Source organism: Nelumbo nucifera, chromosome 5 (genome assembly GCF_055504915.1).
Source record: "Nelumbo nucifera cultivar China Antique chromosome 5, China Antique-T2T, whole genome shotgun sequence".
Lineage (NCBI taxonomy): Eukaryota > Viridiplantae > Streptophyta > Magnoliopsida > Proteales > Nelumbonaceae > Nelumbo > Nelumbo nucifera.
Genome location: NC_142653.1, coordinates 1,979,842 through 1,993,263, shown reverse-complemented (window position 1 = coordinate 1,993,263; position 13,422 = coordinate 1,979,842). Strand labels below are relative to the sequence as shown.

General features: G+C 35.5%; 1 protein-coding gene across 6 annotated transcripts in view; it reads right to left on the bottom strand.

Moving 5' to 3' along the window:
* The window catches only part of ATGRIP (Golgi-localized GRIP domain-containing protein), an 84,813-nt gene that overhangs the window by 31,174 nt on the left and 40,217 nt on the right, over nucleotides 1-13,422 (bottom strand). For 4 of the 6 annotated variants that reach the window (XR_016076237.1, XM_088887747.1, XM_010267862.3 and 1 more), the window contains exons 10-16: nucleotides 13,286-13,365; nucleotides 5,072-5,200; nucleotides 4,885-4,985; nucleotides 638-771; nucleotides 437-534; nucleotides 227-346; nucleotides 73-100 (exon numbers count right to left, since the gene is read on the bottom strand). Coding sequence is in view for 5 of the 6 variants with exons in the window: in XM_088887747.1 (XP_088743873.1) it covers nucleotides 73-100; nucleotides 227-346; nucleotides 437-534; nucleotides 638-771; nucleotides 4,885-4,985; nucleotides 5,072-5,200; nucleotides 13,286-13,365 (690 nt within the window). In the remaining variant the exon portion in view is untranslated. The remainder of the gene's footprint in view (nucleotides 1-72; nucleotides 101-226; nucleotides 347-436; nucleotides 535-637; nucleotides 772-4,884; nucleotides 4,986-5,071; nucleotides 5,201-13,285; nucleotides 13,366-13,422) is intronic. The other 2 variants (XM_088887748.1, XM_010267863.3) reach the window with 1 other exon arrangement.

Sequence of the window (13,422 nt, the reverse complement as noted above, 5' to 3'; positions counted from 1 at the left end):
ATAAATTCATGATAATAACTCTTCATCAAATAGTATAGGAATTGACATATTACAGAACAATGCTTCACTAACCTGTGTTGTGGTTGTTGTGAGGCTGAATCTAGGAGAAGCCACCTCTTGGTCAGACCATTTTTTTATAAATAAAACAAAACATACATTTTATAACAAAATGTAAGCATTTTGGGTTAGTATTTCAAGGTTTACAAATGAATAAACAGGAACGTACAGTTGTCCTTGATTCCATAGCTCGCTGTAGATTTTTGTTATCATCCAAGAGCCTAGAAATCTCTTTGTCCTTCTCCTCCATCATTCTATCAGCAATATCACGAAATGAATTGTGTTCTTCCTACAAGTTACAAATATCATTCATAAATTGCATGTAATTACATAACTTAAGAAGTGGACCTTCAAGATAAACAAAAACAGCGCATGGTACCTTCAACTTCTTATAACGCACGTTGAGCTCTTTTAATTCCTTTTCTAGATTTTCCCTAGCAGATGTATCATTTTGAGCCTCTAATGCCTCGCATCTCACTGCAAAAATATCAGTCCTGGTCTAAATCTATGTATTCATTTTGAATTCATATAGACAACAATTACAATAATGAACATTTTTAGCTCAAAAGGGATGAATCACATCGCCAAGTTTGCTCCAAATTCTCAAGGTTTTTCTGCCATGCTTCTTTCTCTGATTGGTAGAAAGCATTAGCAGCATCAAGCTTCATTTCTGTGATCCTAATCTGCTGCTCAGAATCACTAAGAGCTGCATCTCTGAATATGGAAAAAAAATGTATAAGATGATTTTTAATGTAGTTCACAATGTTGAACACAATAGCCGAAGTAAAGAAATCAAAAAGAGCATTCTTTCTTTGCAAATGAAACACATTTACATCAGGACGCTTTAGTAAACTACGCTTGTTGAAAAATATAATTAGTTAAAAGAAAGTACAATCATGTATGGATTTCTATCAGCTGATAGAAAAACATAATTCTGTGGCAGCAGTGACAAAGCAGATCCATGTAGAGAACTTTTAAGAGAAAAGGAATATGAATGGAAATCCTCTTCCACAATACTTGTTTCTTTAAGAAAACATGCCAAAAAATTCAATAATTCTATTCATTAGTTTCAGTCAATGATTTCAAGTAAGCTAAATTTCCCATATCTCAATGAAACCATCCAAATTTTATTAAGACTTTAATGTTTCACAGTAGGCAATAAGACAACCCTCACCTGGCTGAAATCTTTTTGATCAGTTACTAGTAAAAATTGTATCATCAGAAACACATGTAAAATACAAGATATACAGTCTCTCTACAGAAAATGGCAGATCGATTGAGCTGTCTCAAGTTGCCCCTGACTCTGCTCTGATAGGATCCCTTATACAACAAAAACTATCCTTTATCCCAGTGGGTATCAACCACTGAGGTAAAGTTGCTCTCTACCTGCCCATTGTTTTGCTAATACATCCACAACAGAATCAGCACTTCTTTTTACCCATCTCAAGTTTACTTCCAAGTCATGTCAACGATTTGTATTTTCTCCTTTTTTGATCAATAACAGTAATTTTCATTAAAGATTAAAGAGGAATAAAAATACAAGAAGAGGAAGGGTAAACTTTCTTAACTCTCCTCAAGAAACTTAAACATTACAATTGAGCCCAAACAATTGACTTCTTCCCACCCCTTGTTTTGCTAGAACATCAGCAAAGGCATTAGCAGTTCCTTTAACCCAACTAAGCCTAACATCCATATTTTGTGTCAGCCACTTTCCTCTCATTTGTATTTTATCCTTTCATTATTATAGTTCCACCATCTAGCTTCCCCCTTTTGCAACCAACCCACCACCAACTTGGTATCTCATTCAATAATCAACTCTCTAATTTCTATTGTTCATATCCTTTGACCTTTGTACACCTTCTGTCAAGCCATAAGCTCAGCCCTAAGAGAATCTCAACCAATTGAGCCTAAAAAGTGCAATTCTTCTGCCCTCCTCATCTTTGAAAGGTCATTCCAATACCAGAGACACACGGGTTCCCTGCACTACTTCCATCAAAATTAAGTTTGATAAATCCACCCGGAAGTGGAGACCAAAGGAAACTTGTAGCAGCCTTATAAGGGGCTGAACCAGCCACTTCCTTCCAACTTCTAATCAAGTCATCTGCTGAAATGTCATCAAATATTTCCAAGGATCTTACCCAATGAACCACCCTAATGTTAATGGCCTCAATAGCAGCTTCTACACATTAGTACATTACTGATAAAAAATGCTTCTACACCTCTCTCCTTTTCTGAAAAATTTCTCAGATTTCTTTCTTTCCAAACAGTCCAGCAAACAACGGCTCTTGTAAATCTCCATATCATTCTTCCCCTTTTCTTTGCCCAACCAAAATCTGGAGAGTCAAACAAGCTTTGCAAATTTGGTGAGGGATTCCACCTACACCCAAACAAGGAGAGAAACAATTTCCAAATATAATAAACAAAGGGGCAGGAGATTAATAAGTGATAGTCAGTCTCACCATTGGCCTTGCAAAGAAAACACCAATAAGGGGATATGCACCAATTGGGTCTTTTTCTTTAGAGTAGATCATGGGTATTTATTCTTTCCAAGAAAGCTTCCCAACAAAAAACCATAAATCCCTAGGTTTCTTGTATTGCTCTTTTTTGGTTCTCTTTAATGTAATTTTTTAAAGTTTATTTCTCCCAATTCAATCTACTAGAACACCTTACTCATCTAGTTGAGATTCCAAAACATCAAAATGTTCCTAGTCGCAAACTATTATCTAAATGGCATCTTTCAAACTATTAATGCTTTGTTGGAATTGCTGACGTTACCATTTATGACCAACCTAGGAAAAATTCACCAATAGGAATGCACCGAAGTGTCTAAAGTAGGGATGCAAATTGCAATGAAGCCGAGCTGAGCCGAACTTCTATGTCTTTGCTCAATTTGAATAAAATACTAAGCTTGAGTTTGGATCAATAACTCGAAAATGAATATATTTATATATATCATATTCTTATATTATATATAGAATATAAAAATATATTCTCATGATGCATATTATAAAATATATTTTTATATTCTATAATATGTATATATATGTTAATCGAGCCAGGCTCACAAACTTTCGAGCCGAACTTTTTATTTGTCAAGCTCGAGTTCGAATAACTAATCGAGCTTACCTCAAGATTTGAACTAGACTAGAATCAATTTCAAACCAATCCTAATTGAACTCGAGCCCAAACAATTTGATTGGAGCTCGATTCGAATGCAGTCCTAGTCTAAAGATCCTCCAATCCTTTACATGCCTAAGTTCCCTACCAATGCCACATTCCCTTGAGAGGATTGGATATAAAGATATTTAAAGCCCAATAATCCATGGCATGAAAAATTCTTTTAACATTCCTAAGGTCTCATTCGAATTTTTTTAAACCCCTCAATTTTCTCCAAGTGGAGGGTGGGCCACTTTAAAATTTTACTAATCCAGTCATTGTATTGAAGATAAATACAAGGTAGGACATAGCCTACCTTGCCCCAACCCATGTACAAGGTGTACTCATCTTTATCAATAAACCCATAAATAAAAAGGAATAATAAATTAATCAATCCCAACCCTAGGAAGAAAAAGGTCATTGAAAGGATGTAAGTGAATAAGACATGGAAGAGAGTCTCAATTATCAAACACCATGTTGGATAGATTATCAAAGGCATTATTTGCCAATGTGTCTACAACCGAGTTCCCTTCATGGAGTACATGAGAGAAAGTAATCTGGAAACCGTCCAAATAAGAATAGACATCATCCAACCAGCTAAGGATATTCCAAGGTGCTTGAGCTTTTTCCTTGTAGAATATGAATTGACACCTAGGAATCACTCTCAACTTTCACTATATGTAGATCGACAGCATTGCAAAAAGAATAGCATCCAGTACAGCCTGACATTCAGTTTCCGTATTAGAGCAGTGCCCATAGAACTTGGAGAAGGCAAACACAAACTCACCATGATTCCCTCTAAAAATACCACCACCTCTTGAAATACGTGGGCTTCCTATTGAAACCCCATCAACATTTACCTTGATCCACCCTCTTTTTGGAACTGATCAAATTCTTATGCGAGTTTTCTTCCTCTTCGTCCAAATAGCTTCTACCTTTAAGACTCTTAATAAAATAGCATTAGAAAAGGACAGCTCCCACAATGAAGGAGCTCAGTGTAGCTACTAGAGCCAAAGCCAATCATATATTCCTTGAATCACCAATCCCGAAGTTTTGGCCCTATCCTCAATTCTCCTAGAGCACCATTCTTTCCAGATTTCCAATATAATAAGGATGGTAGTGGTAATAATTTTCATCACCCATGAAGACTTAGACATCTCAAAGGACAAACAATAAAGCAACCTTGAACGAGTTGTTTGAGTGGCAATGAAAGGAACACCCGGCAATTTGTCAGTGCCTACAATGGCTTTTGTTGTGGATCTGTGTTGGTTCTGTGCCCTATGGGTGGGGCTTTGCAGTTTGTTGGTAATTATTATTCGGGGTTTGTTTCTCTAGTGATTCCCTAAGTAGTGGGATGCATCCTTCTACATATTTGTACCGGGGGGTGCTGTTGGTTTTTGCTTTTGGCTTTTCCCTCATTTTTGTTTACTCTCCATGTTGGTATCTTCTTTCTCCCTCCTTTTACTTTGTAGTTCTTGCTTCCCTATAAAATAAAATAAAGTAAAATGGAATATTTGTTACAAGTATCTGGTTTTTATGCTACAAGTATAAAGATGATAGGAATGACCAAACAAATAGATGTGGTAGTATTGAAAGATAACTAGATAATGAAGATAAAGAAAACATATTCAGATGAAAGCACTCATATTACAAACTCTCTAAGATTATCACCTTGTTGCAAGCTCTTTATCATGATTAGCCAAAGCATCCTGAAGATCTTGAAGGGCCCTATCTCTTTCTGCAGATGCCAGTGCCACTTCTTTCTCAGCTTCCTAAGGACAGAGGCAATGTGATAAACCAGAAGGAACAGTACAACTTTTCACTCAAATTAGACCAAGTTTATCATAAGAGTATGTACTTTTATGGCTTCCTCTTGAGCTTTGAGTTGATCAGTGTCTTTTGCTGCAGCTAGTTCTGCGTCCTTTTTCTGAAGAAGCGCATGGGCACGGATCTTGTATGAAGAAAATTCACTTTCTAAGCGGATGATCTGCAAGATATAAGCAAAGTGAGGGAGGAATCCATATATTAGGACAGTCAATAAATCAAAAGGAGCCCTTCATCATTAAACTACTCACATGTGGTTTGGTGCCATAATGTGGTGCTATTACATAAATATGAGAATACCAGATGAGGCTTCCTTAATAAATTTATTCTAGTGAGAAGAAGATGGCATATCATGTACTCTAAGCTTAGTAATGGGAGGTTAGAGAAATGTTAATGACACAAGACCCCCCCCCTCTTATACCAGTAACAAGTGCATCATACACCATATATCTGAAACAGTCAGTCCAGTTGGCTCCTTCAGACAAGGTATGAATGTATGATAGTAAGGTTCATACGGCCAGCATTAGAATGATTAACTCATTGCTAAAGATACTGTTTATATGGGCCAAACTATCAAGATCAACTAATATACCCAGGACAGCTTGGGCATGATTCGACTTAGAGGTACTTACCAACCCAATAATCAAGCATGGGCTCAATGTAAGGCAAGGTTCATGAGTTAACAACTGGCATTGAATTCTAAAGAATTATAACCACGCCCGTATCTAGATTCACATTCAGCCCCTGAAAGCTTATCATTGGAATGGGAAGAAGCAAGTTTGGGCATGGCTTAGGTCCAAGTGCCAGGTGGCCCAAGTCAGGTTATTAACACCCAAACCTTTAAATGCTAGATAAGGTGAATATATGCATTGGCTGGCACTGGGTAAATGCCTTTCAGTTACAGAGTGCAGATTCTTTGGAAAATGAACCACCATGGCAATAAGCATCAAAGCTCAAAACAAAAATGCATGGCATGAGCTATATATAAAGCTTGTAAATGTCTCAGATTCACTATCCTAGATCTCCTTTGTTATTTTCATACATAAAATTTTTATTCAGTTGTGGCTTCATAATTTAACAATGGATATGGTACTAAACGTATTGGACAACTTGGATACGGATACGCTTTGGAAACGCATGGATACGGATGAAAAATATGGAAATGCTTGGATACGCTAGGGAAATACATACAAATTCCATAAATACATCAACAACACTAAATTTAAAATCAAATAGTCACAAAATAATATAAATACATAGGAAATGTATATTAAAAAATATATTACAATTAATATAACGGGATGCATAAATATCATACAATGTTATTGATAATGCATCAATCAAGAGTCCATGACACATAACATATGCGCCATAGTTGTCAAAGCGACTAGGCGATTTTTAAAAGTGGCCCCGCCCAACGCCAAGTGTTTTTTGTATTAGGCGCTCATGCATATACATATTATATAATTTTTTGAATGCCTTTATATATATTGTATCGTTTTATTGGTTGGTTTTATTTTATTAGAATACATCCTATTGTATGTTATAACTTTTTTATAAAGATAAATCTTTTTTACTAATATGAAAGTTTCTTTGGGTTTGAGTTCTGAACTGAGACTGAGAAGAGAAACCGAGGACTCAGTCCAAGTCATCATCATTCTTCTTTTTTGGTCCTTAAACAGTCCAATTGTTCTGTGGTCCGCTTTTTTTCTTACTTTTTTGGGATGAAACAGGGGCTCTGCCTCTTCAACCTCCTCCTCACTCCTCCTTTCTCAAATCAACCTAGTACTCCAGTACTTTATTTTCTAATTTTTTCAAAAAAACTTTTGGAAATGAAACAGGGGTTCCACCCCCTTCTTCTTCTTCTTCTTCTTCTTCTTCTTCTTCTTCTTCTTCAACAAGCACTGCACCCCAACTTTCTAAAACTTTCCTATATTTTTTTTTTATGAATGAATGGTATTTTATTAAATAGAGATAGATGAAGCACCCTAAGAGGAGGCACGAGGTGTTACCTCCCCTTAAAGGTGGTTCCAAACCCAACTCTTTTCAGATTGCAGTTACAAATTAGCCAAAAAACAGAGAATCCCTTGAAGCCCCTTGTTTAGCTAAAGAATCAACCAAAGCATTTGCTGATCTACTAACCCACTGAAAGCTAACTGACATGGTTCTCGTAAGCCATTTGACTTTTTTTGATGATGTCCCTATATCCCCAAACAACAGTTTCTGGGTTCGACATCCATCCCATTATCACCTTAGAGTCTCCTTCAACTATCAAATTAGTCACTCCAAGTTGGTCGGAAATCTGTGGTCCTTGTACCATAGCTAATATCTCAGCCCTTGTAGAGTCTCCATAACCCACTGGACCTGAGAATAAGGACAAAATGTTGCCATCCTTATTCCTCAAGATCCCTCCTATACCCGAAGGTCCTGGATTGCCTTGACTTCTCCCATCAAAGTTCAACTTTACAACTCCTTCTGGAGGGGGTAACCAACTTGCTTGTATTCTATTTTTCTTGGATGATGTGGAGGCCACTGCTGCCCAACTCCTTCGAAGGTCATCACTAAGGTAATCCGCAAAAAGATCAGTAGTTTTTAGCCAAAGGATTGCCCTTGTTAGTATACAATCCTTTATTTCAGAAATGCTTCTCTCCTCCTGGAAACTTTGGCATTTCTTTCCTCCCAAATGGTCCACAAGAGGGCTGCCCTAATACATTTCCACATTACTTTCCCTCTCTTTGTTGGCCAACCAAAAAAAGATGGATCAAAAAGTAGATTTATTTCAGGAGGCAGGTTCCACCTGTACCCAAACAGCATAAAAACCCAATTCCAAATATTTACTGTAAAAGAGCGAGAAATCAGTAAGTGATAACAATCCTCATTCTGCACTTTACATAAAATGCACCAATTGGGGGACAAGCATGAATAAGGTCTCTTTTTTGTACATTATCCACAATATTAATTTTACCATAATACACTTCCCAACAAAAACCAGCAATTTTGGGTGGAACTGGCCTTGACCAGACTTCTTTAACTGGGAACAACAAAGGGGAAGGAGTAGAGCAAAGGGACTTAAAGAAGGAAGAACAAGAGAAGGATCCACTCGAGGTCAAAGACCGAATTCTTCTATCTGGTTTAGGAGGGTCTAAACAAACAAAATCAAGTAAAAGTAAGAGCTCAGAAGCAGAAACTGATTCCTCATCCCTCAACCCTCTATGGAACCCAAAATCCCAATTAAGAGACAATGGGAGAATGGGAGGAGAAAGAAATCTCGAAACAAGCTCCTTTTTATAGAGGGAAATAGAAAAAAGGGAGGGATAGAGGTCTTTTAATGGTTGGTTGCCCACCCAAACGTCTTCCCAAAAAAGCACAGAATTACCATTGCAGACATCATACCTTATGAACTTGAGAAATTTTGGGAGGATGCCAAAAATTGCTTTCCAAGGTGTAGTGACTGTGGCCCGTTGAGATACCCCAACATCCCAACCAGATTCAGAACAACCATGGATACTAACCACCACCTCATGCCACAATCTCTCTCTTTCCAGAGGCCACCTCTATAACCACTTGCCCCAAAGAGTTTCATTCTTATTTACTAGGTTCCCTAACCCTAAGCCCCCTTGTTCCTTGCTTTGACTCACCATCTCCCGTCTAATCAAATGATCCTTTTTCTCTGCACCTAGTTCCCACAAAAAATCCCTCATCAACTTTTCTATCTTCTTGGCTTCCCTAACAGGTATCCTAAAAACAAACAAAAAAGTAGATGGGTAAGTTTGCGAGTGTGGCCCTAATCAAAGTTATTCTAACCCCAAGAGAGATGTAGTTCTTTTTCCAGGTCACTAGCCTTTTTTCAAACTTCTCTACCACCGAGATCCAAAACCTACTTTCCTTTGGATTTGCACCTAGGGGAAGTCCTAGATAGGTCAAGGGCCAAGTAGAAATAGGGCATTCTAAGCAGGCAACAATAGACTCCAACTCCCTTCCCTCCACATTTAGTCCCACCACACAACTCTTCTCAAGATTTATTTTCAGGTTTGAGACATTCTCAAATATTAGATTTCTCAGATTCCTTGCCCTCAACAAATTACATCCCTCACAAAAGATTATGATATCATCTATAAACTGAAGGTGGATAACCGAAACTTGATTTCTTCCTAATCTCCATCCTCTTATCAATTCAACCCTGTCTGCTATTGACAAAAGTCTATTAAAAACATCAACAACCAATGTGAAAAGGAAAGGGGACAATGGATCACCTTATCTCAAGCCCCTACATGCAAGGAAAAAATCCTTTACTACTCCATTTACTAAAACTGAGTAATGGCAAGACGTCAGACAACTACCTATCCACTTGCACCATTTATCCCCAAAACCACACTTTCTGAGCACCTCTAGCAGAAAACTCCAATCCACTAAATCATAGGTCTTTTCAAGATCCAATTTGCAAACAAAACCTTGCCTACCTAATCTTCTCATCTCTTCCACACTTTCATTTGCTATTAAAATTTGGTCAACTATTTGTCTACCATGAACAAAAGCACCTTGAGTTTGACTTATGATGGGAGGGAAGAGCCTTTTTGATCCTCAAAGATAAGAACTTTGCCAGTATCTTATAGATGCTTGTTAGCAAGCTAATTTTTTTCACTATTTTTTAATAATGCTTTTTTGGGACGAAACAGGGGCTCTGTCCCTTTATTTTTCTCTCCTTTTTCGCAGCATTCTTCCTTTTTATTAGCCTAAAACAAGACCTCCGTCACCTTAAACACAGTTCAAGTCTCTTACTCCTATTTTTCTTTTTTGCTCCATGTCCTCTAAAACCCTTATGTTTTTTTTTCTTTTTTAAAAAATATTTTTTTGTGAGCAAAACATGGGCTCTGCCCCCTTATTTCTCTCTTTTTTTTGTTACATTCCCTATTTTTTTGGCCTGAAACAGGTATGATGTATATGATGGCACCTAGGCGACTAGGTGTCATGTGACCGCCTAGGCTCACCTAGGCGCCTTGACAACTATGATATGCACATATTATATTTTAATTAACAAAAAGTCAACCAAATATTAAATTCTAAAATATAAATTAAAATATCAATTAATAAATTATAAAAATATATAGTCTCAATTTAAAATATATCAAATATGTTAAAATTTCTAAGATACATTTCATATGCCAATTTTTAATTACTAAAATAATTATTGCATTATTCATATTTTTGTTTCTATCATTTTTCTAAAATTAAAAACCATATTTTAATATAAATGTTGATTAGTAAACTTGATAAATTCTATTCAATATTATATTCTCAAATATTTTGTAAACACTTTTTATTTTTGTAAATAGTTAATATTTGTTATTTGTAATGTAAATTAAAATTTTAATTAATAATTTAAATATATATATTTTAAGTACTAAAATACTTATTCTATTATTAATAATTTATTTGCATAAATTTCTTGAGATTAAAATCATCTTTTAATTTTAATGTGGATTTGATAGATTATTTATTCTATTAGTTTATAAAATATTAATTTTGAATGTTGTTTTTAATTTTTAGTTGGAATTGTTAAGCATATGTATTATTTATTTGGATTACATGTACATGTAGATACTATATTTAATATAAGTTATTTTATTTCAATTACTAAGACAAATTAAGTTGGCTTAGTGGTTTAAGAGTTAATTCAACACACACATTGCGCACTGGGCGACCTAGGTTTGAATTGCTCTAACCCTCATTTTTTAGTAAAAAGGCATGGCGTATTAGTCCATATCGCATTGTATCGAGTTGATAGACACCAATATGGGCCGATATGCACTTGTATCGACCCAATACACACGATTGGCATGATACACCTCCAGTTGTAGCGTATCTCATGTCGGGTAGTGTTGATACTAATACAGTACGCCCCTATCAAACGTATCGTATCAATATTTAAATCCTTGGTTGGGATAAGGCTTAGATGATGATAACGGTGTGGCTTCATAGAGTTTACTAACTATGACATAACTATCAAATTTTCTTTCACCAACCTTGCATGCTTTGGACCTTCAGGATCCAGTTCAACCTAATAATCTGTGAGACAACCTAATTTCCCATGTCCACCAATATACATGCAAGATGACTAAAGCCCACTTCAAATAGTCATATCCATTAAGTTTCATAGTGATAACTTAGCTATCCACACTTTCTCTAGTAACTTCAAACATGGATGGAATCCATAATCTACTTGGAGTCGTTCCTAGAAGATTCCATACCAGTCTTGGATTATCAGAAAACCAAAAATAGAATAAAAAGCAACCCTAGGGATATGCTCCCAAGAGAAAACTATAACCCTATGCACAATGTATGACAGACCACTCCTATAGGGGCTGGAAGAAATAGGGGGAACTCACCCCAGAGGCTTAAAACACTCACTATATTCTGATCCAATAAAACCATAAATACCTAATTACCATTACTGATTTCACCCATAGGCTGCAGAAAAAATTCTTTGGCTTTTCTTGACTTTTTGGGAAAATCTTCACAAACCTGAATTAGTAATCCAAAAATCATCTAAAACCAAGTCAATAATTCTGATATTATTAGCTTCTTTAATATCATATGTAGACTATTGATCCTAGATCTGCATGAGTTTCAACTAGAAGGTATATGCAAGAGGGATCTAAGGATAGTGGGTTCCAATACCTTTATTTTTTTGAAGAAGGTAAAGTATACTAAAAATTAGAATAAGAAAATAGAGGTGAGAAAAGAAAAGAGAAACAAATTTGAGAGGGGAAAAAAGGTATGAGGAATACAGCCTCTCTCCACTATGTGTTGAGTAGGGGTGTACAATCTGTTGGTTTGGTTAGAACTGAGGACTTAACCGACTATTTGGTTTGACCATTTTCTTCAACCGAACTGATCCTAACTGAATTCGGTTCTGTTGGGCCCTGATTCCACATAAATGATAAACATTTAACACCTAACGAATAATTAATAATTAATAAGTGTTATTAATTAAAAGTTAAAATGGCCCCAAAACCCAATGGTTTTAATTAATTAGCTTTTATTAATTAAAAGCTAGAATAGGCCCAAATCCCTATGCCAATGGGGAATTGGCGAATTGGCCATTATATACAAACAAGTAATGATTAATGAACAATTAATAATTAATCTAGGTAAGTTAGAATAGGCCCAAAGCCCTATGCCAATGGGGAATTGTCAAATTAGGCGATTGACCATTATTTACAAACAATTAATGATTAATGAACAAATAATAATTAGTCTAGGTTTTAATTAACTATTATTAATTAAAAGTTAGAATGGGAAATTGCCAAATTGGTCATTGGGAAATATAATAATTAATTAGCATAAAGTATTAAATATAACACTAAATATGTAATATACTTAATTAAATAACAGCGCTAATTCGGTTTTTGGTTCGGTCTGGTTGAAAATTTCAGCCAAACCAAACCGAACCGAAAACCGAAAACCGATTTTTTAAAAAACAAAAACCAAACCGAACCAATACCCAAATTAACCGAACCAAACTAGCTTATTTGGTTTTGTTCAGTTCGGTTCTCTTCTCTCACAATTCTCCCTTCTCTTCTTCTCTTTTGTATCTTTTTTTTTCTGCTGATTTCTACTCTATGTATACAACTTCATAACACAATGGAAATGACCAGTATGCCCGTGGTCATTTACTACCCATCTCCCTTGGATTTAAGAAAATGAACAAAATAAATAACATTGGAAATACCCTTAAATATATTTAAATCTTTCTTACATTAAAAGAGTTTTTAAATAAATTAAATCTAAAATGCTACAACACCATAACACATAGAGGAAAGAAAAGTTTACAACATGGTTTTTGAACATGTGCCATTTTGAATACTTCTAGTTAAATTCATACAAATAGAACAATTGTACCCAATCATTTAGATGTGTTATATCATTATGCTACATCTGTTACATTATAATAACAGCATAGTTTAAATTCACAAAAAAAATATATAAATGTAATAAATATGAATATGTTTATTGCATTTCTTTGCAATAGAGGAGATACTGCTTCGTGATTGAGGTCTACATGTATTGAAAGTTTATTTAAATGTACAAGTCGGATGTACTCTCAATCTGCAAGAGGCGTGTTGAGACATACATTAGTTGTTAATAACTTCATATTTATATTCCCACAAAGTACTTCCACATTCTTAGGGACCAAGATTATACTGAAACCAAATTGTAAAATCTTCCAAGAAAAAAGATCTGATACCTCCTCCCTGGCAGCTGCTAGGTCAGCATCTCTTGTATTTAGGAGCTGGTTTTGCACAGACAATTCTAGTTCCAGTTGACCTGGCCATAAGAAAGATAAGGAACTTAAAATTTTCTTCTACACATAGTAAATCACAC